This window comes from Limanda limanda, chromosome 10 (genome assembly GCF_963576545.1).
Source record: "Limanda limanda chromosome 10, fLimLim1.1, whole genome shotgun sequence".
NCBI classification, from domain to species: domain Eukaryota; kingdom Metazoa; phylum Chordata; class Actinopteri; order Pleuronectiformes; family Pleuronectidae; genus Limanda; species Limanda limanda.
Genome location: NC_083645.1, coordinates 7,987,623 through 8,015,152, shown reverse-complemented (window position 1 = coordinate 8,015,152; position 27,530 = coordinate 7,987,623). Strand labels below are relative to the sequence as shown.

General features: G+C 40.6%; 2 protein-coding genes across 6 annotated transcripts; one reads left to right on the top strand and one right to left on the bottom strand.

Moving 5' to 3' along the window:
• Nucleotides 1–92: 92 nt before the first annotated feature.
• Nucleotides 93–13,276, bottom strand: phf6 (PHD finger protein 6). Of its 5 annotated transcripts, none has more exons than XM_061079258.1 (11): nucleotides 13,080–13,276; nucleotides 8,061–8,223; nucleotides 6,492–6,593; nucleotides 5,099–5,232; nucleotides 4,949–4,995; nucleotides 4,233–4,396; nucleotides 3,994–4,137; nucleotides 2,964–3,068; nucleotides 2,751–2,884; nucleotides 1,026–1,155; nucleotides 93–921 (listed from the first exon to the last, which is right to left on the bottom strand). In XM_061079258.1, exons 2-10 carry the CDS (start codon nucleotides 8,190–8,192, stop codon nucleotides 1,026–1,028), a joined length of 1,092 nt encoding a protein of 363 aa, XP_060935241.1. In that variant the 5' UTR covers nucleotides 8,193–8,223; nucleotides 13,080–13,276; the 3' UTR covers nucleotides 93–921. The 5 variants fall into 5 exon arrangements, with proteins under 5 accessions (XP_060935241.1, XP_060935242.1, XP_060935243.1 ...); XM_061079259.1 differs by lacking the exon at nucleotides 13,080–13,276 and adding an exon at nucleotides 11,495–11,600; XM_061079260.1 differs by lacking the exon at nucleotides 13,080–13,276 and adding an exon at nucleotides 11,500–11,600 and having other exon boundaries at nucleotides 93–943.
• Nucleotides 13,277–14,381: 1,105 nt separating this feature from the next.
• cab39l1 (calcium binding protein 39, like 1) lies at nucleotides 14,382–21,563 on the top strand. The gene is made up of 9 exons (XM_061079552.1): nucleotides 14,382–14,695; nucleotides 15,251–15,398; nucleotides 15,499–15,663; nucleotides 15,826–15,944; nucleotides 16,820–16,988; nucleotides 17,071–17,130; nucleotides 17,215–17,280; nucleotides 17,387–17,530; nucleotides 17,902–21,563. Exons 2-9 carry the CDS (start codon nucleotides 15,282–15,284, stop codon nucleotides 18,091–18,093), a joined length of 1,032 nt encoding a protein of 343 aa, XP_060935535.1. The 5' UTR covers nucleotides 14,382–14,695; nucleotides 15,251–15,281; the 3' UTR covers nucleotides 18,094–21,563.
• The last annotated feature ends 5,967 nt before the right edge of the window (nucleotides 21,564–27,530 follow it).

The window sequence follows — 27,530 nt, the reverse complement described above, 5'->3', positions numbered from 1 at the left end:
CTCCCTCTTCAAACCTCGACCTGCCAGAGGACAGCTTTCTGCTTGGTGTACCCTATGGACACTTTCAAATGAAATGAGAGACTCACTCAGTAAATGTGTAAAATAAAAATATTTTCTATTTCCAATCATTCATGGATACATTTGTAGAGATACAAGTCAACAGTACATCAAACAAAGTCAAGCCAACTCTTCTAAGGAGCTCTACTTTGCCTTTTTACAGCTAAATAAAAAAATGCCACCTTTAACAGTGGGTAAATCCGAGTGCATGCTGGCAAAACTTGTAATAGTGACTGTCTGAAATCCAGATATCCAATATGACTCATGATGATAATAATACAGTAGCAAAATATTACATATCAAGAAAGAAAGGCTAACATGAAGAGTATTCTTAAGACATGATTACAGAAACAAGGTAATCAAACGGCACAACTTCATAGTGAGACTAGTAACAAACAGACTCCTCTTAAAAGTGAGTCCTTCAGAAGCTAAGGAATAGGAAGAATGTGTTCACTCTCAGTAAGTGTGGGTCATGTAATCTGTGGGGACCTGGGCACTGAGTGACAATCAAAACCGCAGCTTTTATTCACTGCAATTGTTCACGTGTTTGAGACTGAGTCCATCATACTCTCGCTAAAGTTTAGCCATGGCGTTTCATGATCCACCAGCAGCCCCCCCGTGTTCTGCTCAGTACCACCGGTCTGTGAAAAGCTCGTCCAGACAACTCAAAACAGGATTTCACAAAGAACACGTCTGTTGCACGCTGTGGGCATCGAGTCCGTTTACTGGAAGAAATTGTGTGAAGGACTCGTGGGAGCTGAAGACCACGACTTTTTGAGCAGGCTAAGATTCAGTATAAAAAATATCTCTCCCTCGCTTGGGAGTTCTGCAGTTTTCTCCAAACATCACATCCATCAGAACTACCTGTAAAAAAACACGACAAAAACTTTACAATTTTTTTTTTTTTCATCCTCATATCTCACAAAAGGACAATTCAAGAATCTTAACAACAGTTTTTGTGTAACAACCTAATTGCCGTTCACTTGCGTGGCCGGTGTTCCTCCATGGTCGATAGCTGCCCTCTCTCTGCTGCGATTCTCTCGCTCCTCATCTTCCTCATCCCTCTCCTCATTCCCACTGTGGTTCTTACAGTACAGTCTAAAACACAAAGACACACACACAAACAAAACACAGCAATACAAAGATGTTAGTTGTAGTTTCTGATGCGTTTCTGTGAAGCGGTGCAGAATTGGTATTAAAGGTAATCTATGAAGTTTTTACACAATGTTTTAATAGCTGTTTTGAGACATGTCCTCTGGAGGACCTCCAGAGAGAATTAGATCTGGACTTCCTCCAGAGGTTTATTTCACACATGAACAACGCATTGGGAGATTTTCCGCTCAGACGCAGCAACAGATCTGCCGCAGGATTCAGGCCAGGGGGGGCAGTAGGAAGAGACAGGACGTGATGTATTCATTCTGCTGCGGAGATCACATGTTTTTGTTTATTTATATTGACACAGGCATAAGCTCTCATCACCACCACCAACCTTGACATCTCTGTCTGTGTCTTTTTTTCATCCTGATATATTTGGTTTCTTTTATTTATTTTTTGGGGGTCTGCGTGTAAGGAACTTCATCAACCCCCCCACTCGCTCACGGTGAACCCTGCGGGGGACACATGAGCTACTCTTGACTTTCTCCAGACTTTACACTAGGGGGCCAGGCGGGAAACGTCTCTGGAAACCTTGGAGGGTCTCACTCAGACAGTTGTGTTTGTACATTCAGCCCCTGTAGAGAAATATCTCTGGGGCTCAGTGCATGTCTGTAAGAAGCTAATGAGTGGTGTTTATTATTAGCATCTCACCACAACAGGAATTGACTGTATTGTTTACAGATGGGGATTTAGTTTCACTGACAGTCAGCTGCTTGCCATAAGCATTTTAGGAACTGGTCTGTGTCTGCCATCTACAGGTTAACATGTACAGCATACAATGTAGAAGATGGTTTCAGTAGTTTCAGGGAGGATTTACTGTGTTGCTGCTGCACAAAGTTCTTTCTGAAGTATATGTATATTTTGGCATTTTGCCTTTATTTTGATAAACGTAGTCAAGGAGAGACAGGAAACTGGGTGAGAGTGTAGGGAAGGGACGCTTTAAACTTTAAAGGGTCTGGGCGTCCAGGAGTCTAACCAGGGACCTGCTGCTTAAGGAACAAGTGTCCTTACAATGCAGCTATAGGGTCACCCCGTTTTAAGAGTCTTTTTGATGGTGAAGGATTCTCTTTGTTCTGATTGGGTTGTTTTTCAAGAGTTAAGATGCTATGAGTTTTGTAATATTGTTGCATCTTTCCAGACTAATTTGTTAAAATCTATTGGATTAAATCTAAATGTAAAGCAGGTTTGCATTAGTTTGAAAAAAAATAATAAATACATATTCTTAGTCTAAATTAAAACAAGTTTTAATCAACTAAAACTAGACTGATAGGTTTTTCTTTGACAATGACAAGACTACTGATTTCCAAAGTCTAAAACGGTTGTATCTAAATAACACTTCATAAAAATAACCAAGACTTGAAATAGCTGACAAAATGAACACTACTTGATGATCACATGTAAAACTAAATATCAAGCAACTGTATGGCAGCAGTTACTGGATATATAAAGATAAAAGTCTGAATGTAAAAATAGTTTATACCGTAAATTAATGTTTTTATAGTGAAGTGAAAGTGTCTGTCTGTAGAGGCTGAGCTCACTTGTAGATGCCGCGGGCCATGTTCTCGATGTACTTGGCTTTGTCCTGCAGGCCGCAGTGATAGTGGTAGGTCTTCACACATGCTTTGATCTCACAGCCAATGGTGGCTCCCAGCTGAGTGCACAGAGTACATTTCTGGAAAAAAACAAGCCAACCAATTGATTTAAATGACAAAACTACATTTCAAAGCATATTTCAAAATAAATTCTCCTACCATTCTTTTCCCTCGCTTGATTTCCTGGATGACTGTTTTTACTTCAAAGTTTCCAAACTCAGCACGCGATGTTGTTGTCAGCTGGACTGTCCCCGATGAAAAGAGCTGCCAGGGATCGGAGATTAGAGTAAAGTTGATATATGTGCAAATTTATGGACAGTGGGTAGGGTTGCAAAGGGGCGGAAAGTTTCCGGTAAATTTCCATGGGAAGTTAAGCTCGGGAATTTTGAAAAAAAAACAAAACTACGCAAATTAAACGCTGAGCAATTAAAACATTATTCAAAACTCTATTTTAAAGATGGATGGAATGCAGAACACGCTGCACGTTGAATTTCAACCCCCCACTGTGCATTCTTCCATCACATGCACAGATAATTCCCAGCATCCTGCACACTACAGCACTATTGAGGCCTGCTGTAGTGTGCAGGACTAGTCAGGTAAGTTTCCATGATATTACTGGGGAAAATATATTAGCATGCTGATTGAGGATTGTTCATCTGTTCATCTAGCCTATTTTCATTAATTTATCCAACAATTGTAAAATATTTTTACAGAAGATTCAAATAGTTTGGCTAACTATGTATATATCTGGCATTGCATTAGTGTTTTTTTACACACTTCTTTCTCATCTTATTCTACAGAACAATGCCAAGTTCACTATCTCATGTGTGGAGACATTTCACCCCATCCAATGTAGAAGGAAAGGCTGTGTACATTTGCAAATACTGTGCAAAGACCTATGTTAAGAATGACACAACGATGCAGAAGCGTATAGTCAAGTGCCCAAAGTTTCCTCAGGGCTCAAATCAGCCTATGACAAACATTATGTTTATATTTATGTCTGTATATGACAAGGTAAATACAGTTAGTATAAATTACCCACAACATTTCCAGTTTATTCCCGTTAATTCCTGTATATTCCTGTATATTCCCGTTAATTCCCATGGAAAGTTTCCAACTTTGAATATTCCCGGAATTTTGCAACCCTAACAGTGGGTGACACAAACAACTCTTACACACTTCATCTTACCATGCACTTGTAGTGTGCAGCCACTTTCTTGGAGTTATCGGTGTGAAGCATGCCCCTCGTTGCGTTCTCTTCCTCACCAGCGTGACAGAAGCCACAGCGCTGACCGCCATCTCCCTGGCTGGTCCGGAGAGGTGACCTGTCCCGCTACAACAGACAGAACAAAACTCAGTACAATACAGCCAATACATTATCCAGGTGAATTTCCGAGACTGCTTCGAAGAACGAGCGTGCTGCCTTACATGGGAGGAGCTCTCCTCGTCTGCAGCCTGTGAGGAGGTGGAGCGGGTGTCTTCTGATTGGCCACGAGAGCCGGCCCTGGATCTCACCTTCTCAAACCTTCCTCTGCCTCTGCTCTGTGGAGGTGACGAGTCCGACTCATTGGCCACACCTCCCTCTTCATCTGCTGAAACACCAACAACCAAGTTTAACCAAACTAAACTCTATCAAAGTAAAGTTGATGTGTTATTCACGACAACTTTAGTGACATCAGTGTTAATCTTTGCTAATATGCACAAATTTGAAAATTCCCATTTTTTCATTCAAATTTTATACATTTGGTTGCATTTGTGTTCTCTTCATTTTATAATTGCTTATAGTCAGACTAAAATATCAAGCCTAGAATAAAACATTTTTGTCATAAAGGTATTTTATCGTAGCAATTTGATAATTTTCCTCCAAAAATCATCAAACAAATCAGTTTTGCCGCCTCAAAATTCATATTAGTCTGGTTTAACTTATCTCTGTAAGAGCGTATATTGTGGTATTGTTATTATTTATTAATGCAACACAAATCACAGTAAGATTTAAAAAAGACAATAGAAATAACTTATGGTAAATAACATTGGAAACTTATTCATTGGATATAAGCGTTAATAATGTGTGTAATATGTCTTGTAACTGAAAAGGAAAATAGATCCAATAATAACAGCATAACACATGATTGAGTGGACTCTACCTTCAATGTCGTCCAGAGAATCATCTCGGTGTTTGCGACAGTAAACACTACCAACACACAGATGCAAAGAAATGAGGATAAAATGAACAGATAAGAAATATCTTTCTTCCCGTCATGATTGATTGAGCGTCCAATCACAGATTGACTTACATGTAAGTCCCTTGTGAGGGATTCTCATTGATTTGAGCTTTGTCCTTCAGGGCACAGTAATAGTGATACGTCCTCCGACAGGTCTTCACGTCGCAGCCGATAGTCGCACCCGGCCGGTGACAAGAAGAACACGTCTGAGGGGGAAAGGAGAAAAAGAAGAAGCTGAGCACATGCTGTTTCCAAACATTAAGTTTCACTTGAAGAGCGTCCTCGGTCAGTTCATAACGTGACATTTTGACATGTGGATCAGAATAGTAATTCAAACAGACACAATTGTCTGGAAAGTCCATATACCAATATCATGAAGCCAACACATTTATTGAGGCAAAACAAATGAAATGCAGCAGTGAAATGGCAGGGAGGCATAGAAGTTTAGATAATAGTAGAAAAAAAGCAGCAAAAATCTTCAAATGAATCAGAATGAAAACATGTATGCAGTATTAATCATTATTCATTGTGTTTAATTGGTTTTATAATAAAATCCTGCGTGTGATGAAAGGAAGAAAGAAAACAACAACTATATACAAGCACATGACTTTACGTAAACGCATAACCTTGGCAGAGGCTGGTGAAACCACTTTGAAATGTAATGTACAATTTGTAAAACTGATATGACATGAAATGATGCTACTTAGACTAAACTGCATGTTAGCATAGAGTCCTAATTCAATATATTTTCAATATGAGGAATGAATCACAAAGTGCTGACTTTATGCATTAATCTAGATGTTATATCCTGAAATATTAACAAAAGCTGATATTATTTTCCCCACAGAAGCAGCAGTGTTGTCGTCTCACATCAAGAAGGCTCTGGGTTCAAACCTAACGACCAGCCAGGGACTCAAAGACGTGCAGGTTAATCGGAGACTCTCAATTACCAGTAGGTGTGAATGTGAAAGTGAATGGTTGTTTGTCTTTAATATGAGTCCTGTGATACGATGGTGACCTCTCCAGAGTGTAATCCTTTACGTCAGCTGGGACTGGTTCCTGCTCCACACTAACCCTCAAAAGGATAAGCAGTATAAATAAGGGATGGACTGATTCTCTACTTGAACATTATGCTCATTATAGCATCAATCTCTCTCTCCTCTGTAGGAAACTCCTATAAACATGCACACATACACACCAGGACTGCAAAGAAAAGACTGATCACACCCCGACCCACTGTGAAAACTTATCATTGAAGACATAGGTCCAAACTCTAGGGGCATCAGTAAGCAGTGTGTAAAATCACGCGTGCATCCTAATCACAAACATCCACATAAATATGCTCATTTTCATTTGAATGGGTCGTTTAAAATGTTTGGCTTTCACATTACAGAAGCTCTGTGGCCTTAGACAATTCAGTTCTCCTTGACTCAGTAATGCTTCATTAAGAGGAGCAGGCACTTACCAGTTTGTTCCCCCTCTTGATCTCCTTCTTCACATCCTCAACGGAGAAGGCGCCGATGTTTTCACTGTCTGAGTGAGACGTGACCAGAGCAGAGGAGAACAGCTACACAGGGAGAAATATGAAAACTATTATTCAATGGGCTTTTTCTAAACACTTCCCCTTGAATAAATATTGTCTAATTAATTCTGCTTATGGGTGGATGACATGACGCATGATTTTTCTGTAACTAAGTGTGAATGTCTATTTAGATGCATTTAACCACTTAAACAACACATGGATGTGATGCATAGTATGGTATTTTGTTTTAAACGTATGCTTTTATATGAAATATCTGTTATGTTTTGATTATATTTTAAGCTGAATACGCAAAATGTCCTGCGGTGTGACCGTAACATAGCTGAAGCATTAAACTTACATATTAACAAAATAAACCAGAAATATCTGGAGCAGGTAATAACTGCCTTGGCATTATATTGTATAATATGACTTTATTAATATTAGGTTTTAATATGCACAAAACTAGTATATTAGTATTTACAGCAAAATAACTTTCGTAAGACAAATAATGTCCTGTGGCGTGACATGGAAAATCAGATTTTTGAAACGGCAGTTACATGTTCAACTATAGGGGCCCTTAGTTTATTCCACTACCAGGAAGCCCCCCAGATGTTGGAATGTACTGTGTATGTTGAAAGGTGACTGTTAACCTCTGATTAATTTCATAAATTTCACTCTTTCAATCAGAAAATGAATGTGTGATTTTTCGAATGTCCTGTAGTGTGACGGCTGTAGTTAAAAATTTGTTTAAAAAAAAAGTGTAAACAAAAATTTCAATTTTTTTTTTTTTTAAACTTAATTAAACATATTAAGGTTAAACTGTGTTATTCTTCAGTTAGCATAATAGCTAAGGTCAGTCTTGTATAGCAATGACTCACAAGGAGGAAAATGTCCTACGGTGTGACGGCCGGTCACACCGCAATGAAATTATACAAAAAATCCGAGGAACACTAGCAGTTTAAAAAAATTCAGCATTTGAACATTATAATTTCATAAAACGGCAATCCTCATTAGAACTTTATTAAAAAAATACTGCTTCACCCTTATTTGTCAACTACCCATATAATATATTTTATATTTCTAATATTTTCCTTTGCCACTTATGATGCATTAGTTTTACCGATCATGCCGTCGGAGCTGATTTCACTCGAACACACTTACAATCTTACATTTCATACTTTTAACAGTTTTATTGAAAGAGGGTATCAGAGGGTGTGCAGCACTGTTTTCTTAACTTAGCATCAACCAGGGGACTATTTCAAGATTATTTATGATATATACATATTTATTCTGAACGGATACATTATATTTATTTTTTGGGGCTTTGTACATGTTAGGATTTTTATCATCTTCCTCTTATAAGCAGCTGACACAACACAAAATTCAAGATCCACACTTTCTTTTCGACATAACTGTTCACAATTCTGCATATGTGACAGGTAGTGTTGTATACATGACTTTAGCCTGAAGAATCTCAGGTGAAGGGGTTGAGAACTACGGTTCTTTCCTCACCATGCACTTATGGTGGGCTGCCACCTTCTGGCTGTCAGACAGCAGCAACTGGCCACACTCCTTGTCTCTGTTGGTTCTGCAGAAGGCACACTTAAGCAGCCGTGCTGCAGCTACTTTCTTCTGTCCCGACATGGCCAGAGGCTTTTTTTGTTTGCCCAAGAATCTAATGAAAAAAACAAAAAAAACATAAATGATGAGGATAACTTTGAACCATTTCAACACATTTATTTTGATCTCATTTTTAACGACTTCAAATAAAAGATCTAAGACTTTCTAATAACATAAATGGGTTATTTCTCTCAAATGTCCCAACAATGCTTCAGATGATCTGTATGTGTGCCCGCAAATTAAAACCTCTAGTAGAAGTTGTGTCTGTGAGGTTTCTGATTTGCAGTGTGATTATCTCACATGTTGTTTTTGTTAAGTGTTGATGTAATATATATAATACTCTGCACCCTGCCTGTTTCATTGTGTTCTAACTCCAGAGTATCTGGTGGCTCGTGGTGAAAAATAATATCTACAGAATATGTATGTTGCTGATCAATACCAGAATTTGGGGAGAATTGATGAAGTTTTAGGAAGGTAGTCGAGGATGTTGTTGATGTGTTATGGATTAAGAGACATTATCAACCCACCAAAGGCCAGCAATAAGCTACGTCCACCAGTCATACCACAACTAAATCAGATTAAACAGACAAAGAGAGGGAGATCAACAGAAGCTGGACGACCAGATCTGATGCAAGCGCACACACACACACTCCTTATAATTACAGACAAACCCCTCATAAACATGTGATGTCGTCATTTTATCAGGGCTCGAGCACCAACAATGTGAACACCCTATTGCTTTTCCAGTCAAATTAATCACATTTTTTATGGCTTGAAAATGTCCATATTCTGTGAATTCGAAATGGGTGTAGCAAAATGGCTCAACTGCGCCCCCTAACGGAGCAATTCCGTCTGGTTTAGCCGATCTTCAGGAAATTGGTACACATATATATCATGACCGGATGGGGAAAAAAGTCTTCTGCACCAATTTGATAAACGTAACAGGAAGTCGTCCATTTATTTATTTATTTTTTTTTAAAACTCTTTATTTATAGATAGTTTTCATCTTTTAGTACAGGGAAAAACAAAAGACAAATACAAAACATTGAACAATTACCAAAATTCAAGGTCCAGGGGTGGTCAATAAATCCAAAAGACAAAGTATCAAACCCAGTACGTGCATACAGTCTCACTCATTGGCCAAGTAGGCTTGCCATTTCTGCCATCGTTTTTCACCTAAGTCTTTTTGGAGTCTGACTGAATAAGTCATTTGCTCTACCACATGTAGTTGTTTTACAATATTAACAAAAGAGTCTGTAGTGGGAGCGTTTTTCTGGAGCCAACATTTTGTGATGGCCTTTTTACTTGCAGCCAGCAAGACCCTAAGTAGGTATATATCAGCTTTACTCAACCCATCTGGCATATTCCCAAGATAGAGAGTTGTGAACAATACATTCATATTAAAGCATAGGACCTTTGAAACAATTTTTGCCACTTCTCTCCAGAAAGACTGGATGGAGAAGTCGTCCATTTTGATGATATCTACACAGAAATCATAATTTAAAATCAGTGTTTTTTGAACGTCTTTCACTTTGTTGTACTCCTCCTCGTCCATTGACCAAAACAATGTCAGACTTTGTCAGAAGGGTCTCAAGACATTGATGATGAAGTCTAATCAAAACTGTGAGTTTTTATCGAACACTGTGTTAGTGGCATGGCATCAAATTTCAATTTGTCGCTGTGCCACGCGAAATTGCTGTAAATTCCATGTACTTAAGTCGGCCATTTTGAATTAAGTGGCCATTTTTTTTACCGTTTAAACATATTTTGACAACTCCTCCTAGAGCTTTCATCAGATCATCTTTAAATTCAGTGAGTGTTATCTCAACTCTATGGAGATACAAATTTATTAAAATGTTTACTCTACTGTAAAAGAGGGATTTATTATAACTCTCTGTGCATTGTCCTATCAGCACCACCTACTGTCAAAAGGAGGTAACCCTTGTTTTACAATTTCAATTCGATGCCTGATTAGAAGTGTGATCTAGTGGCGCTTGACGGACGGACGTTTTTGCCCGGTCCCTGTTCACCCCCCCTCCTCCACGACCTCATCAGGTCCTCAGGTCGCAGGTGCTGCTCGCAGCCCCAGTCTTTGTTTGTGTTTTACTGCTTTTATTCTTTTTAGTAGTATTTACTACTTTTACGTTATCATACCACTTCTCTACGGAAAATCTATTATTGAGCTGTAAATTGGAAGTTAAAACTGTATTGCCTGATTTGAGCAGCAGTGAACACACACAGGAACTATACTTTTAAATAATTTTTTTTTAAATATATATGTTGTTTTTAACAAACACTATGTTCACTCTCTTCCCATATTCTGCCACTTGTGTTTGCCCCCAATTCTATAAAAAATATATACTTTTCAGATTTAATTTTAGACTATGTTGCCTGTTGTGATCAGCATCTACATTTTATTTTTGAACGATTTGCTTCAGATGTGCAATAATTCACATGTTCCTTCAAAATCCAACACGACTGGTTGTAAACCATCGTTGTGTTGTGTGTTGTTTGGGAGAGCTGTCATCAGAGATGCTGTGTGGTTGCGTTCTCCATCATGTGCTGCATTTACATGAAACACGAGGATTAATAGGATTTGGTCAGCCTCAAAGGAAAGTGTGTTTTCTTTTATAAACCACAATAGCAGTGTGTGTGTGTGTGTGTGTGCTGCTGCTGCAACGCCTTGATATAAAACCATTATTCCAGCCATGATCGCAGGGCCAGGCTTTTCCCTGCGGCGGCTCCAGACAGACACACACGCACACACACACACACGATGCTCTCTCCGCATGTAAATAACAACAACCAGGCTTGATACACACACTGATCGCCCCTGAAACACCTCTCATGTCACATCCCTGCATTGCTCGTCCACGCTGGCCTCCATCTGTGACGAGGACGAGCCCGTGTAAAACAAAAGTGGCTGAAATTTAAGGTGGAAACTTTTGAATTAAAGGGTGTGTGTGTGTGTATGTGTGTGTTTGAATCTTCCTCCAACATGAAGTGTCTCTAAGTGAAAACATTTGTCACTATGACCGCCCTGAAACCTCTCCACGGGCCCTTCCATGCAGCTCTCTGAGAGGAAGAAGTCTCTCTGAGGTGTTGTATTCTGGACTGGAAGTGGAGGAACTGGGAATATTTCCCTTTAACTGGGGGGAAATCGGACGCGGGTGTTTTCGAGTGGTTTCGAAGTAAAGAGCGCCATACGTGATGTGCGGCTGCGAGCGGAGAGCAGCCCGGGCTCGTACGACACCAACACGGCCTGGGAGCACAACAGGCCACGCTACACAACAACCACCGCACAGCCGCGGACACAAACAACACACCTCACCTGCTGCGGGGCTATGGACCGGCTGAGACCGTGGAGAAGAGGGGAAAGTGTCCCGGGCGGCCGCAGAGCTTCTCTCCGTCCTTCACTAGTGATCGTGGTGATTTTCACGCTAGCATCAAGCTAGCTGCAGCGTCACAGACCGCAGCCACTTCCGGGTGAGGCTTTCAGAATAAGAGGCGTGCAGGCGGTGCGCATGTTGAGGTGTTTTAAGTGTGAAGGGAAAGGCACAGGAGGTCTGTCGTGTGTGCAGGAAACGAAAGCGAATTACCTGATAAATATCACATGGACACGGCTTTAATTTTGAAGTCTCGTTTTCCCTGAAACAGAGATGACTTCAGGCCTGACCAGATGTGACTGTATGAATGAGTAAACCTGCTTTGCAATAAAACCCGATTCTGATTTGGATGCAATATCTATTTTTTCAAATTCACATACAAAACACAAAGGGCCCAGGGGTAAAAAAACTAATTGTGAAAGTTCGCCCATTAACAGGATGATCTGAGCACAGACTTGCCATGTGACAGTGTAAAACTGTACAGTGGTCTACTGCTGGGAGATCATGCTGGGAAAAGTTCATAATGTTACCTTTCAAAAGAGACCAAGACCATGCATGTACTCCAAATGGTTCAAGAACAGCTTTCAATTTACTTTGGGTGTTCCTCAGGCAGGCGTTTTAGGTGAATTTCAGCCTTCACCCCTCGCCTCTTAACAGGTTAGAAAAATCAGCAAAAGCAGTTGAAACTGTAACTGAAAGTTCAGAGAAATGATGAGAGATTTCAACCTACTGTGCCTGATGCATGATGGTAGAATGCTGTAGGCATCTTATGGGTATAAAAAGGAATACAAACATTTGTGCGTGAGAGACAAACTTGAGATCTCACATCACAAGTAGACAGGAAAGAGGGACACTTGATATTGTAGCACAATGAGAGGATTTGTTGATAACATAGAGTGTATGGTTAATAATGCCCATCATCATGATGAAATATCTGTCTTTAAATTGGAAACTGGAAATAATAACGTAATTGTTATCATGATAACTATCAATATTGAATGGTGTGAAAATGTTTGTCTTGATATTTTTATCTTGATGACATTTTTGGCCATATCACCGAGCACTGAGCAAACCTCTGGGATTATGGTTGAACCTATTTTTAAGAAGAGTGTTTTTACACACCTGTGCAAACACAAGTACACACCTGTTGAAGAAGTTTATATATAACCAAGAGCAGGGCTGGACTGGGAGAACAAAACGGCCCGGGCATTTTTTGGCTCAGACCGGCCCACATAATTAGCCGAGCACATCTGCCATTAAATTGACGTAACTTATCTTCGTCTTAAAGTAGCTCATATTAAAAGTACTTAAGTATCAAAAGTATCTGGTGTTGAAATGTACTTAAGTATCAAAAGTACAAGAACTAAAATTAAAAATGCAAAGTGCTTTTTATAGTAGGTCTATACAGACACAAAACAACCCAAAATGTTTCTCCTCAAGATTTATCTCAACTGACTGAAAAATTACAACAACAATATGAATATAATGTATATAATGTATAATTTTACCAATAATGCGCGCTCACATGTCTGCCTCCACTCGCTCATCATTGTCGAGTCCTCCTCGCTCGTCTCCCGGCGCACCTGCTGCTGCTGGGCTGGTGAACCCGGCACCACATAGGTCCGTCTTCAGCTTTGTTTCCCGATGCTTCTCAGCGCCACCCGGGCGTTTTTTTACTCTTATTATCCATTAAGTTAAGTTTCTGTCTCAGCAGCAGCCCGTTCCGCGACTCCCCCAGCCAATGCCATGAGGTCCCGCCCCACCCGCCCCCGGTTTGTGTTGTGATTGACAGCACTGTCAGGGCTCTCTGAGCCTGTCAGCCCATGATTGATTGACAATGACAAACAATAGACCAATAATATGTGTCGATGCTGGCAACACACTGCTAGCCCTCTGTAGCCAATTGGAGGGAATTTAGAGAGGAAGAAGAGAAAAAAAAAAAAAACAACAACATAGCGGACCAGACCGGCCCACATTGGGTCAACGGCCCACCGGGATTATGCCCGGTATGCCAGATGGCCAGTCCACCCCTGACCAAGAGTATTGACGTTGAGAGGCGGTGGACTAGTGGCAGAAAACTTGGACTACTGGCAGAGAAGGGGTCTCTGGTTCAATGCTGGTTCGACTCCACGGTTCGTCTCCTCGGAGTTTCGGCGGAAACTTGCCTGGATGGTGTAACGGACCTGGACCTGTCCAAAGTTAAAAAAAAAAGACTCTTCTCCCTACCCTGTCTAGTGCCCCTGAGCAAGGCACCTTACTCCCCCAACATCTGCTCCCCGGGCGCCGTACCTGGCAGCCCACTGCTCTGCTCTGCAGTGTGTCCTGCACCAGATGGGTGAAATGCAGAGGACTAATTTCCCCAATGCATGAGTGTGTGATTAATAAAGTGTATCTTCTTCTTCGTCTCTGAAGCTTTTGAAAAAGTTGATTAATTGCATACACCAACATATCTGATGCATATTACTACTAAAACAGTTTTAAACAGCATACGTTGTATACAAGATGAAAATACGTCATTTCGAGCCTAGAACATTTTTGAACTCAACTTCTTTGCCTTTATCTTTACGCGATAACTCGGGTGCACTTGCTTTGTGTTACAAGGCAGTCCGGTAGACGGAGCTTCTTGTGAAGTCCTCAGTCTATCCACCCGTACGAAAAGTATCCGAGCACTGAACCACGCGCATCTACAGCTAAGGCGTCACCGCATATATAATGATCTGGGGCTGTAGTGATTGGCTGAGATGAGTGTCAGTCCTTGTGTTGGGCGAATACGCCCCGCCCACTGTCCCGGAGCCGAGCTGCGGGTGGAGAGAGAGAGAGGCTCCACCACAGGAGAACCTATGAGGACGTCAGCCCGGAGACCCGCTCCTCACCGACACCAGGCAGCCAGCAAGTTAGGTGACAGTCGGTCACGAGTGGAGAGATTTTTCATGAAACATCTCAGCGATGAAGGTCGTCGGTTCGAGCCACTTGTAGCCTCGGCCAGCTCGGGTTAGACAGCCGCTGCTCCAGAGACCGAGCCGGACGCTCACAGCGACGCTGCGGCGGGGAAAAGAAAGTGGAGACAACTTGCTAGCCTGCTAGCTAACCTTTAGCCACCGCGGAGGAGCCTCCTCCAGCCCGGAAAGCACAGTTCACTCGGTGAGTCCGTGACAGCCGGAGCTCGGTGTCCCAGCGGTGTGTGTGTCTGTGTGTGTTCTCCACGGGGCTCTGTGACGACAGAGTGCTGTGAGTTTGCCGGTTTTGTCGCTACAGCTAACTAGGTCACAAGCTAGCTGAAGTTTGAACATCGCTGCGGGGTTGACATTTTCTTCCTGCCCCTGACATCATGGTTCCACTGAGAAAGTCAGCGTTTTGACTCCACCGGGCTCGTGTTCACTTCGAGAAACTAACCGAACTAAACCCGAGTTAACTAACAGCGGTAGAGCTACTCCAGCGCTTCGCCCTCCATGGTGACTAGTTTAAAGTTAGCTAAGTCAGCTAGCTGTGTGCGCTGTTGGGCTCTGAACTGTTATTGTGTGTTTTTACCTCGGGAGTGTCGAGTTACAGTCACACAGTGGAGCTAACCCCACTCTCGCTTTCTCCAGGTGAGACATTTCAGCCATTTCCTGATGCAGAGAGGTACAGGAAGTGGAGCTGCATGTACTTGCACAGGATAGTTTGCCTGACGTGTGTTGTGTTTTTACTTCCACACAGATTGTTGGGCTTGGTTCACTTCTCTTCAGCCATGCCGTTCCCCTTCGGTAAGTCTCAGAAGAGTCCGGCAGAGAACGTGAGGAGTTTGAAGGAGAATGTGGCGTACTTGGAGAAACTGGACCCTGGAGACAGCAAAAAGTGTGAGAAGGTCAGCAATGATTATTTCTCCTCTCACTGTTTGACATCTGGCTCTTATTCTCAGCACTATCTCGTGATCGCAGTCTTTAACCATTTCCCCACGGTTCCAGGTTGCAGATGAGGTGTCTAAAAGCCTGGCCTCGCTGAAGGAGGTGCTCTGTGGAACAGGTGACAAGGAGCCTCACACCGAAGCTGTGGCTCAGCTGGCACAGGAGCTGTACAACACCGACCTCCTCATCACCCTCATTGCCAACCTGCATAGGATCGACTTTGAGGTGCTTGTCTCTGCTGTGACTTTTTGTGTAACGGAAAAAGAAGAAGTATTGATTTACTCTGTGCAGACACCAAATTGCCAGTAGGAGCGATAATGTCTCTGCATCTCATCATTAGCCAGTCAGCCATTCATCTGACTGACTCAGTGTTTCTGTTTCTCACAGAGGAAGAAGGATGTGGTTAATTTGTTCAGCAATATTGTCAGACGTCAGATTGGCACTCGCACACCCACGGTGGAGTACATCTCTACACACCCACAGATCCTCTTCATGCTTCTGAAAGGGTAAGTTTGTCTTTTCAGTCTACAGGAACTTGGTGAAGTCAGATGCTTTCAAAATAGATTTGAGTGCTGCTTTGTTTGTGAACTTGCATGCATTAAATGTAATTCTACCCTTAAATAACTGGTAAATATCACAGGCAAATCCCTCAAATTATTATTTTGTTGTGTTTTAAGTTTCCATTTGAGTGTTTTGTGCTAAGATAACTTAAGCATGCCTCGTGATTTTCTACATTACCCAGTATGTGTTTCAACAACTCCCAAAGGAACAAGCATGAACTTGTTGCATTCACATGTGGGTTACACATTTAGATGAAGAGAGTGATAGCTGGGTGCTGGTTATACAGCTTCTAAAAAGAAAAGAAAAAAACAGAGGTGTCGTGCGTACTCAAAGAGCAACCTTGTTTAACGTTTACACTCCATTATGATCCGAGTGTCTGGTGTCGCTGGATCAAGTGCTCTCTTTGCAAATTTCCACCTCTGTCATGGATTTCCTCGTCAGTGTTTTTACACCTTTTACAAAGAAACTTCTCATTTATGAAGAGGAACATTCAGCTGGATTTCTTAACTTCATCTTCAAAGTCTCACATTTGATGTTCATGTGTTGGATGACTCTTCCACTAATGTCCCATGTAGCTGCGAGGAGAATTGTCAATGTTAAGTCAGCTCTTTTCAGCCATATCAAAAATACATTGTGGAAAATAAGGCCTAAAAATAAATGTTGTCATAGTGCTAAAAACTTAGCAGTTTTTTGTGTTAAGAGTGGATTTTCCTACAAATGAGGCTGGTTAGTAGTGGTTTTCATTTGTGTTACATAGACAGTGTGTGGTGTATAACTAGCTTATTAGTTGACCTGGAGCTGACATGTGTTAACGACACAGATACGAGAGTGCAGAGGTGGCTCTGAATTGTGGAATGATGCTGAGGGAGTGCCTGCGTCACGAGCCGTTGGCCCGGACGGTTCTCCTCTCCGAAGACTTCTACTGCTTCTTCCATTACGTCGACCTCTCCACCTTTGACATTGCCTCAGACGCTTTCGCCTCATTCAAGGTACACTAGCATACTTTCTGTCTAGAAAGTTTTTAACAGTTCTTATTTGATATCTAAGTCTCCTATTTTTTTTCTCTCTCAGGATCTCCTCACTAGACACAAGATTATGTGCGCAGATTTTCTGGAGAACCAATACGACAGGGTGAGCTTTCTCCTGTGGATTTTTGATCTCTAACTGAAAGCAAGCTCATGATGTGCTCTAACGTACTTTAAAATTATCCTTCAGGTATTTACAGAGTACGAGAAGCTCCTGCATTCCGAAAACTATGTCACCAAGCGACAGTCTTTGAAGGTGAAAGCTCCAGCGCTCTTGTCAAATCACAATTACTGATGGGCTCTAATTTGAGCGGCAGATTCAACTGTTACTGACACGTTTTTAATGATGCACTTTTTTGCAGCTCCTCGGGGAACTTCTCCTGGATCGACACAACTTCACTGTCATGACAAAGTACATCAGTCGGGCAGAGAACTTGAAGCTGATGATGAACTTGTTAAGAGACAACAGCCGAAACATCCAGTTTGAAGCTTTCCATGTCTTCAAGGTGTGAAAATAGAACACACACATTGTCAATTCATTGTTTAAACATTCAAGTTGAACAGTCACATAGAATTTTCAATTAAAGTGTGATAGTTAAATTCATACAATATTGAAAGTTTATAGAGAAATCTGGACTGATGAAGCTGTTTTATTTTAAGATTAAACTTCTCAGATTGTCAGGTGAATTTGTATCTTCACCTGCTTAAATATGTAGCTTATAATATGACCGAGTTCTTTTCATAGGGGTTAGAGTCAAGCCAGGTTCCTTTTACTATCAACCCCCCTCTGTCAAATAAAGGCAAAACAGTCATCAACGTATTTTGAACAGAGAAACTATTCAGATTGTTAGTTTACCTCAACTCTCTTCTTTCGAAGGTATTCGTTGCAAACCCCAACAAGACTCAGCCCGTGCTGGACATACTGCTGAAGAACCAGACCAAACTGGTGGAGTTCCTGAGCCACTTCCAGACGGACAGATCCGAAGACGAGCAGTTCTGCGGCGAGAAGAACTATCTGATTAAGCAGATCCGGGACCTGAAGAGGCCCGCGGCGCCGGAGGAAGCATAAAAAGCTGTGTTGACGACGGCTCGGTCAGGTGGTAGATTGTAGAGGTAGTGGCTGGAGCCGCAGAGAGGCTGAGTGAGAGACATGCTTCATTAAGATTTAATATTAACTACAAAATATAGGAAAAAACAAGTACAGATTACTTCCTTCACTTTCTGTTTTTTTAGTGTGGACATGGAGATGATTTCCATCCAGATACCTGAGTGGGCCAAGAACTGTTATTTAAACCATAGTGTTTTCTCTTTCATCATATTGCATATAATCTGTTTTAGTATCCTTGGACCTTAAACTGTTGCCCTTCCACATACACTGTTGCTGGCAGAGACTTTAGAATGACAGAAACGTCACCCCATGCACAACCAACATCTGCTCCGAGGTTCTCTTTAGTCTTTTCATCTTCAGAAACTATATTTTAGAGATTGAGGTAAATATATTATTTTTCTAATGTGTCTTCATGGTTAACAGTTTCAAACATAGAGTGACTCTCTTCTCTCTGGACATTGCTTAGCCTCACTAATCCCAGCGGTTTGATTTGTTGCCTTATTGTGAAGCTGTTGTGTTGCACAGGGACCTAAATTATCCTTCACATGTGGATCATATTGGCCAGGTCTTCACACAGTGATTTTTTTCGGGGGGGGTTGAGAATTGTGTATTTCTTTGGCCTTTGGTCGCATGTGTAAGGTTGCAAAAGTTTGAAATTATCCAGCTGTGCTGTACTTGCCAATGCGTTAGTTGGAACAGGAAGAGAAAATCAAAACCACCAAGGAATCAATTTATTGTGCTGCGTTTTTTTTTTTTAAAGCTGTGTTCACTGAGGCTTGCATGACTGAAATAGAAGCACAGCATCAGATAATGCTGCAGGGTAGTAGCCATCCATTCAGCGCTAACATGTACAGCCAGGATATACAAATTGATCTCACTCAGAGCACTCCATTTCATCCTCACATGCTGAGCACAGATAGCAATAACTCATTTGAAATAATGATGTAAGAAATAATTCATTCCTGTCTTTTGAATCTACTTTCCATTACGGTATAAGCACTGCTTAAAACAAGAAATAATATCGCAGTTTACACAGAGGCGCTGCATATTGGATGCATCATACGTATGTTACATTGAAAATCTATTATGTTCATATCGGAGCATGATACTTAAAATAAGTCGACCTGTGAGACTATGTACTAACATTGGTTGGAGTTTATTTTTCTTGATTAATTTAACAGATTTTCTTTGACAAGAGTGGACTGTAGGAAATGGTTTCATTTAAAAAAACATATTTGGTTAAATTAAAAGTCTCATATCTCCCCAGTTATTCAGTGTAACTCCATCTCTCCAACCATTATCTACACTACTGATCTCAGCTGTCATTGAGCGAGAGGCGGGATACACCCTGGACAGATCACCATTGTATACTAACCATTCGCCTCTCTTTTCCCCCGGTGCGTCATGTTGACATCACAAAGACACTGACAGCTGAGGGGTATTCAGCCGGGAGTCTCGTTTCCATCAATGCTGTTTGAAGCCGGAGCTGATAAAAACCTGTGTCTACTGCGGAGTCATTTCACCCAGGAGTGAATGCTGATTATATCTATTCTCATTGCAGGAAACAGCCTGATGTTAGTGGCGTTTGTGGGTTTTTAGACCAGTGGAAAGGGGGCTGTAGAGGGAAACAACCATTCAGGCCCACATTCACAGCTACAGGCAATTTAGAGTCTTGAATTAATCTAATCCCCAATCTACATGTCTTTGGACTGTGGGAGGAGCCGGAGAAAACCCACACAGGCGCAGGAATAACCCACACAGTCCACTCAAACACTCCAGCCGGCCATCAGGTTCAAAGCTTCTTGCTGTGACCGCTCTAAACACTGCACCAGCGTGTCGCCCCCACTTTAACACCAAAGAGCACAAAAAGAAAAGAGGGTGGCAGATGCTGAAACACACACAGAATTTTAATTATCATGTCCTTTTCTGATATGATTGTAATGACACATTGGCACAGAAAACACTGTAACATAACTGTGATGCATCGGAGAGCACTTTCCTGTCAGAAGTTACCACATTGTCGAAAATAACCACATGCACTGTTAAAACATGAATGAGTTTGTTTTTGGATGATGAGCACTGAGGTCCTCACCAGATCAGTTCTACTTTTTAAAAAGACTCCTTGAGATAGTTGCCTTACTTCTGCTGTTGTTACTAAAGTGGCATATTAGGGATTTGGAGACGTATTGTCTGTGCACAGGTTTTCTAGTACATACCTCATGGGATTTGAGTTTGCAAATGCTGTGTTCTCTGTTCTTTCCTTCCTAGATGGGATATTTTATTTGACATTTAAAAAAACAACACAACAGTGGGTTGTATGCATGCCTAAACTTGATATATATATACATATGTGTGTGTTAAAACTTGAACAGGGACTGCAACCTGGTTTTCACAATGGAAAACTAGATTTTTAAAAGTACTTAAATATTTCATTGGTTGGTGCCACACAAGACGTTAATTCATAATGAATTGCAGTGTGGTACCTTGTAATGAATGTTGCCTTATTTAAAGACATGTAATGGGTCGTAATGATCATGTAAAATTCCAGAACTCTTTAATTTGCTTTTGTCTTTTTCAACCCAAAGTCGACAAACAAAACTACATTTCAAGTCCCGCTTTATGACCAGTTATTCCTCAGATCCACAGACACTTTTAAAGTGATCCTGTGGATGGAATTACATTTTTCATTGAAATTAGTAAGGCTGCACTCAAAAAAAAGCTGTGATTAAGTTGCTTATTAAAAACTGCACCAGAACGTCAGATCATTTTCAAATTTCAGAAAATAAGTAGAGAAGTGTGATATGATTGTGGTACATTATTCATAAATACAAAGACTGAAGTCCTGCTCACTGTGCACGGTCATGTCACCGGTTAATGAAAGAAAGTTTGAAAGTGTGTTTGAGTTTCTAATAATATCGTGATTTGAGGCTTTGCTCTGTAATAAAATCAACATTATCAGGCTTATGTTTTAATAAATTTTCAACATTAATACTAATGGGTGTAGATATTCAGTCAAACTTCCTTGAAATGTGAGTTCAGACGTGCCGTGCACTTTGTGAAGGACGTGCTATACACAGACATCCCACCAGAGGGAGCAGTTGGCGACAATTGGCACATTGCATTAATTGTACAAGCAAAGTATTTCATGTGTTCTTTAACCCTACCTCTAATTATGAGTATATATAAATCACTGACAATATTATATAGACATCAACACAAATCCCTTAAGATCAATATTATGTATTTGATGATTTGAAATTTCTCTGTTTAAAATATTTGTTGTGCTTTATTTTATCCTATTGCCTTATTTTCCCCCCTTGTCTTTTTCCACACTCTGGATATATTCTCTTTATTTACCATGGGAGTGAATTATGTGTACATAACTTTATAAAGGGTAAAATTGTGAAAGCAATAAACTTTGTGGCAATTGATTTTTGTGTTGCTTCGCTAGTTTGGTACAAACGGAGGGACTTGGAGTCAGGTGCAGCCACACAGTTGTTTTCTATTTACTATGTAGGTGTGGACAGACGGAGCTTCACTCAACGTTCCCTGAATCCTGTTCGTCTATTTGCACGATTGACCAAGACAACTGACAGCTTAATTATTCCCTTTGTGCGTGGAGTTGTGGGACCTCGTGTCTTTCCCAGCATCAAAGGTAAAACCAGTCGGGACAGATTAAGCATGACACACAGCATTCTGAGCTACAAACAAGCTGCTGCTGCATCACCCAGTTATGTGCGAACATCATAGCTCCACCTAATTTTCAATCAAATCAGAGAACTTATTAGAGGGACAATAACACTATCAATATCGCAATATATTTTTCATCGATTGCAATATACCAAAGGTCAAATATATATCAATATAATGCTTGTGCATTGTGTAAGCACAGTGAGGTGTTATTACACGTAATTGATCGACCTGAGGCTTGTCAAAAGTTGGTCATTCTCTGCTCATAAAGAGGAGTTTAAAACCACAACCTTCAATAAGGAGCAAAAATCTGTATTTACATTTCTACTACAAACATATTGTGACATTTATTATGATAAATATCTATCGAGAGAAATGAAATTTCTACAACAGTCTTTTGGTCATTGTCCAGGTCTCGGTCTTATCAGCAACAAGAGGTGAGAACACATCTGTGGTAAGTTTATCTGTACAAACATTTATATACAAGGAATATCTGTCTACGTTCAAGTAAACTTGAATCATCATTAAACATTTTTGAATCACCACTTTGGTGAGTCAGTCTCAATACACCTTTAGCTGAGACATCCAGATAAAGTCCATACAAAAGTTGAGCTGTTGAGAAATAACTATTTCATGGCTGTTTATCTGACCTTCAGCAGGATAAAGAAAAAACTACTGGACACATTTTATACAAATGCAATGTGGGCCAAGGAAAAACTCATAACATTTAGTGATGTCTTAGTTCTGTGTTCTGTGTTGCCACAGATCCAAAATATCTATTGGCCATATTGACACTGTTTGAGACTTTTACAAATATTAAAATATGACAAAACACACACAAACCCCTGAAAAACCTGAATGACACAAAAGATAAATAAATAAGTAAACAAATAGATAATGAATAATACAAAGGATAAGATAAGATAATGGACAAGGAAACAAAAGAAATAAGAAAAAAGTGGAGATTTAAGAGAGTTGGAAAAATAGAATTGCCATTTTAAACTTAGTTCTTACTGAATGTTTCCTTTTCTCCAGCTTTAGAGAGGACGTGACATCCCTGAGCCACTGGGTGTTGGAAGGAGCTGTAGTAGACTTCTAGTGAAGAAGAAGAATGTGGTGTTTATAGCATTAACTAACGTGAAAGGTAGAATTTCTAACTGCTCGTGGTAAACTTAGATAGGATGTTTTCTTTTACATATTCACCACATTTGCCCAGGGAATTATTCATGGTTCTTGATTTAAAAAAAAAGATAAGGCACATTAAGGGAACTGATCAGTGTATGAAATTGTATTTCTGAAAAATTTCAGCACAATTGGTGATCCTTTTCTGTCTATTCAATCTCTGTCTCTGATTAAGCCCCCCCCCTTCTTCTTCTTTTAAACCAATTTATTAAAAAAGATCATAACTCTATGTATTCGCTCAATTGTATGTCATGGTTTTGTTTCAAGGTGCCATTTTGATTTATTTGTGCCTTTTGTATTTGAACATTTCTTAACATCTCCTAATCAGAAAGTATGTCCAGGTTCATGATTATTATTGTCTATCTTTTTTTCCCCATACCTGTTGAGAAATTGGCCTTTGATATGATGATGATATGGTCTATTTTATCTGTGGTTCTTCTCAATACTGAATTGTTGAATATATGCCATATTTCTCAATGATCAAATTTAAACATAATTTCTTTCTTTTAGATAGTGTGTGGAGTTGATTTTAAAGAGTTGAATTTAAGGGGCCTTTTGACGGAGCATGTGATCTCTGTGTGTATCTGCTAGATGACAGGAGAGGAAAGAAACAAAGATCTTGTTCAGTTTCACTAAATAATTTCCAACACTGTCTGAAGTCTCCTCCTCCGCCTGCAGCTTTTGATGAAGTGTACCAGCACTCCAGTGTCACTGTGGCCGAGTCCTCACAAACCTTCAAGGGTAATTCAGAGGATTTTCTCTTTTTCTCTGTTTTGTGTGTTAAGTGAACAGAAGCTCATACTTGACCTCTGTGGAAGATGTTTAGTTGTATCAAAAGGAGTTCTAAACATTTAGTTGGACAAAATAAGGAATTTGAAACATCCCCTTTAGTCTCTGTCAAATTCTCTCATCCGTTCTTCACTACCCCCTCTGACATTCTTCAATGAAAGATAGACAATAAGAATAATCGTTAGCTGCAGCTCCACTGTGACCTATAGTTTCTCTACGAAAGGTTGAAAATCCAATACACATTCTAGAACTGCTCTTCAGGCAGTTACACAATGCAGCAGCGGTGTATTGGGTCAATATTGCCTGTTGCTGTGCTATTTATAGTGTAAACAACGACTGAGAGGAACTTTTCTTGTAGAAGTTGCATCGTAGCTTTGCCTCCAGTACATGCATCTGATCTAAGTCAATGTCTGTTTGCCTCTTTGAAGTTGAATTTATTTGTTGATATTTGTAGCAGAGAGTGTGAAGCAGTCATGTCCGTCCAGCTCAAAACACTGGGACACATTCCATCCTACCAGGAGGTCTCCTCCAGCATGAGGCCTGCTCAATAGGCTGGCAGGCCAATGTCTCTGTGGAGCGCAATTACGACTGATGAAAATGTACAATCTGTCTGTGTGTATAAAATGGAAATGTTATCTGTTCCATAAACATATGTTTGTTTGTGTGTGTGTTGTGTTTGAGGGCAAATACTTGCTTATTAGGGTTAGCGTAAGAGACTATAGGGAATGCATTATGCCAAAGAGGGTCCTCACTAAGATATAATACACACCCATCCACACCATCGTGTTCCTGTGACTTCAGAGAATATAACATTATCTTACATTGATAGCTAACCGTAACCATAGTTACTACTTACCTAACACTGACCCTTAAACTAACTTTATCTTCAACAAATTAAATATAACCATGACCGAATCCTAAACCTAATTTATATCTAATTCTAACTTTAACCTAAACAAATCTTAATCTAAATTTAACCTAATCCTAAACCTAATTTAAACTTAAACCAATCTTAAACCTGTTTTAAATCTCATCCTAATCTTAACCTAATCTGAAAACTAACATTAGCCCAATACAATCCCCTAGCCCCAACCAATCTAAACCTAATTTAAACCTAACAATAACCTAATCCTAACCTTAATTTAAATCTAAACCTAACACAAACTAAAACCTAATCCTAACCTTAATTTAAATCTAAACCTAACACAAACTAAAACCTAATCCTACAATTAATTTAAATCTAAACCTAAACCTAACCTTCACCATAAATAAAATGTTAACTTAACCTAAACTTAAACATAACCTCAACACAGACCCTTACCTGAACATGATTGTAACCATAAAAACAACTCTCAACCAGCCCTAGAGAGTTGTGAGGACTGGCCCCAAACTCCTCCGCTTCATAACATGCAGTCACTGGGTATGGTCTGGTTCCAAGTACACACACACACACACACACACACTGGTCATAATGCACAGTGATCTTCCACTGACTAACCCATGTGTGTTTAGATGGGCTGTAAGTGTAACAGAGTACCAGGCCACAACGAACCCTGCTCTTTTTCTTCTATCAGCAGCTTCTCACCACACATCAACCATGGCCTGTACTGGCTGAGATGAATCCATCAGGATGGGCAGCCACAATTTCTCTTCCCTTAAAACTGCAGCCAATCAGAGCAGCGGCAGCCGCAGAGAAAAGGCAGCATGGGAAACTGGGTTAAAGTTCACTGAGGAAAAGAAGGCAAGTAAGGCAACGCTGCAGCCCGTTCCCACAGAGCCGCTGGTGAGGGCCGCCAGCAACAAACCCTCTGCGTCTCTCTGCTCTGCGGCCAGGATCTGCGCACAAAGTCCAGTGTTGCAACAACAACGTTGCGGATTATTTGTGTGCACATGAGGCTGGGGTGGGGGTGGGGGGGGGGACGTGCTCCTGCAGACAGAGCACAGCAGAAGGCTATGTGGGGGCAGGGTTTACAGGGGTTACAGGTCACAAGCCTCCTGGGTTTCTTTTGGCCAGCAGCACGGCGCTGAATGGAGATGGGTTCAATACAAAACAACTTCCCCCCACTCGGCCCGTGTTAATGTCGGGAGTTTGCAGAAGTTATTTTCCTTTTTATTCCAGGGAGGATGCAGTGCTGCTCCGGCGGGGAAATGGTTTCAAATGTGGTGGTGCCAGAGTGCGGAGGGGATGCCATGTTTGTGAGAGGATTTGAGGACTATATCCGCAAAGATGAGTGCGTCGCTTGTGCGCGCCTCTCCCCACCCCCACAAAGAGAAAAAACAACACACAAAAAAGAAAGGATGCTCTCACAATTACATGCATGACAAAACTTTTTGTGCAAAGAGGAGGGCTGCAGAGGAGGCAACATCTGCGGAGAGAGGTACGCTGCAATACTGGGACCTTTCTGCACACACACACATACAAACACACACTCACCCCCACACACACACACACTCACTCACACACACACATATATATATGTATATGTTATAGTAGATGAAGCCTCAGTCACTTGGATGAACCTCAACACTCCAAAGGTAGGCTGCAGCTTTTCCTGCTGATTCTACTACATATGGGTTTGATGTTTTTTGTGCGTAAAAATAAGGATTGAAAACGTTTTCATGAGCTAAAAATGTTTCTTTTTATACTTTTGATGTGCCTTTGATCTGCTGCTTTGTTTAAGGAAATATGAAGCATGTGTTCAAGTCACCTTGTGCTAAATCTGGGCTGATATAACGCTTTTTTTAGTTAGTTTTATTGTATGTGAAGTTGTTGTCGTTAGTCAGACTTATCGCAGCTTTTATTTTGGTGGTTCCAGTGGTTAGATTAGTTGTGTTAACGCTGCAGAGCTGAGGTCTTTGTTGTGTGTGTGTGTTGGCACATAAACTTCATCCATGTGTTTTCCATAATGCGTAAAAGTCACCCAGCTTCATCCAACCTCCGCTCAGCAGCCACAGTGTTTGTGCTCGTTACGTAACCGAATAAAAGCGGATGTGATCGTCATTGAGACGCATTTTTTAATTGACGCGCTCTTCATCACATTATATGACGCACGTTGGCGCCACTTTGTTACACGAGCCACACACCACGCGTTCAGAGCCGCCTCACACATCCTGGTTGAACCTCGCTCAGTCTCCACACTGCAGATACAAGCCCGCGAGTAAGATCATGGTGGATGAGGAGAAATAATAATGATTAGTGAGTTTTGATTCAGATGATTTGAAATGAAATGATTCTGATCCCGAAAATGGAGTCTCGTGGTTTTCCTCCCCCTCCGTATGTGTTTGCAGTGTCTCCACACACTGGGATTTACTGCTCTCACACACACGATGAGGGTTTTTAATAGAACTTCTTTACACTACAGAGAGTTAATAGTCAGTAATAACACATTTATTCAGTAATAACACATTTCGAAGGAATTGAACATTTTCAAACTTTCAATGATTCAAAAAGTAACAGTTAAAGTACTTGTACTCAAGTAGGCTATATCTTTAAGTACTTCTTAACGTAACAAATTCCATTTTCAGTTCTTGTACAGCCTGATTCTACTTTCAGAAGAAAAGTAGCTTTTACTCAAATATATTCATTTAATTTTACATTAAATACCTTTGTGGTAATAATATGTTTTAAGGTGATGTTGTGTTCAAGATTAACTAGACAGTATGTATATTAGCTCCAGCTACAACATGTTCCAATGTTGATACTTCACTAATGATAAAGTAATTTAGTTTAAGTTTAA

Excerpts from the sequence above, each read along its gene's own strand:
- cab39l1 (XM_061079552.1), top strand. The coding sequence starts at position 15,282 with ATGCCGTTCCCCTTCGGTAAGTCTCAGAAGAGTCCGGCAGAGAACGTG. Across the intron at positions 15,399-15,498 it reads ACAGCAAAAAGTGTGAGAAG|GTTGCAGATGAGGTGTCTAA; the intron begins GTCAGCAATGAT and ends CCACGGTTCCAG. Across the intron at positions 15,664-15,825 it reads TGCATAGGATCGACTTTGAG|AGGAAGAAGGATGTGGTTAA; the intron begins GTGCTTGTCTCT and ends TGTTTCTCACAG.
- phf6 (XM_061079258.1), bottom strand. The coding sequence starts at position 8,192 with ATGTCGGGACAGAAGAAAGTAGCTGCAGCACGGCTGCTTAAGTGTGCC. Across the intron at positions 4,397-4,948 it reads TTCTCTGGACGACATTGAAG|CAGATGAAGAGGGAGGTGTG; the intron begins GTAGAGTCCACT and ends TTGGTGTTTCAG. Across the intron at positions 3,069-3,993 it reads CTGCACACTACAAGTGCATG|CTCTTTTCATCGGGGACAGT; the intron begins GTAAGATGAAGT and ends GATCCCTGGCAG.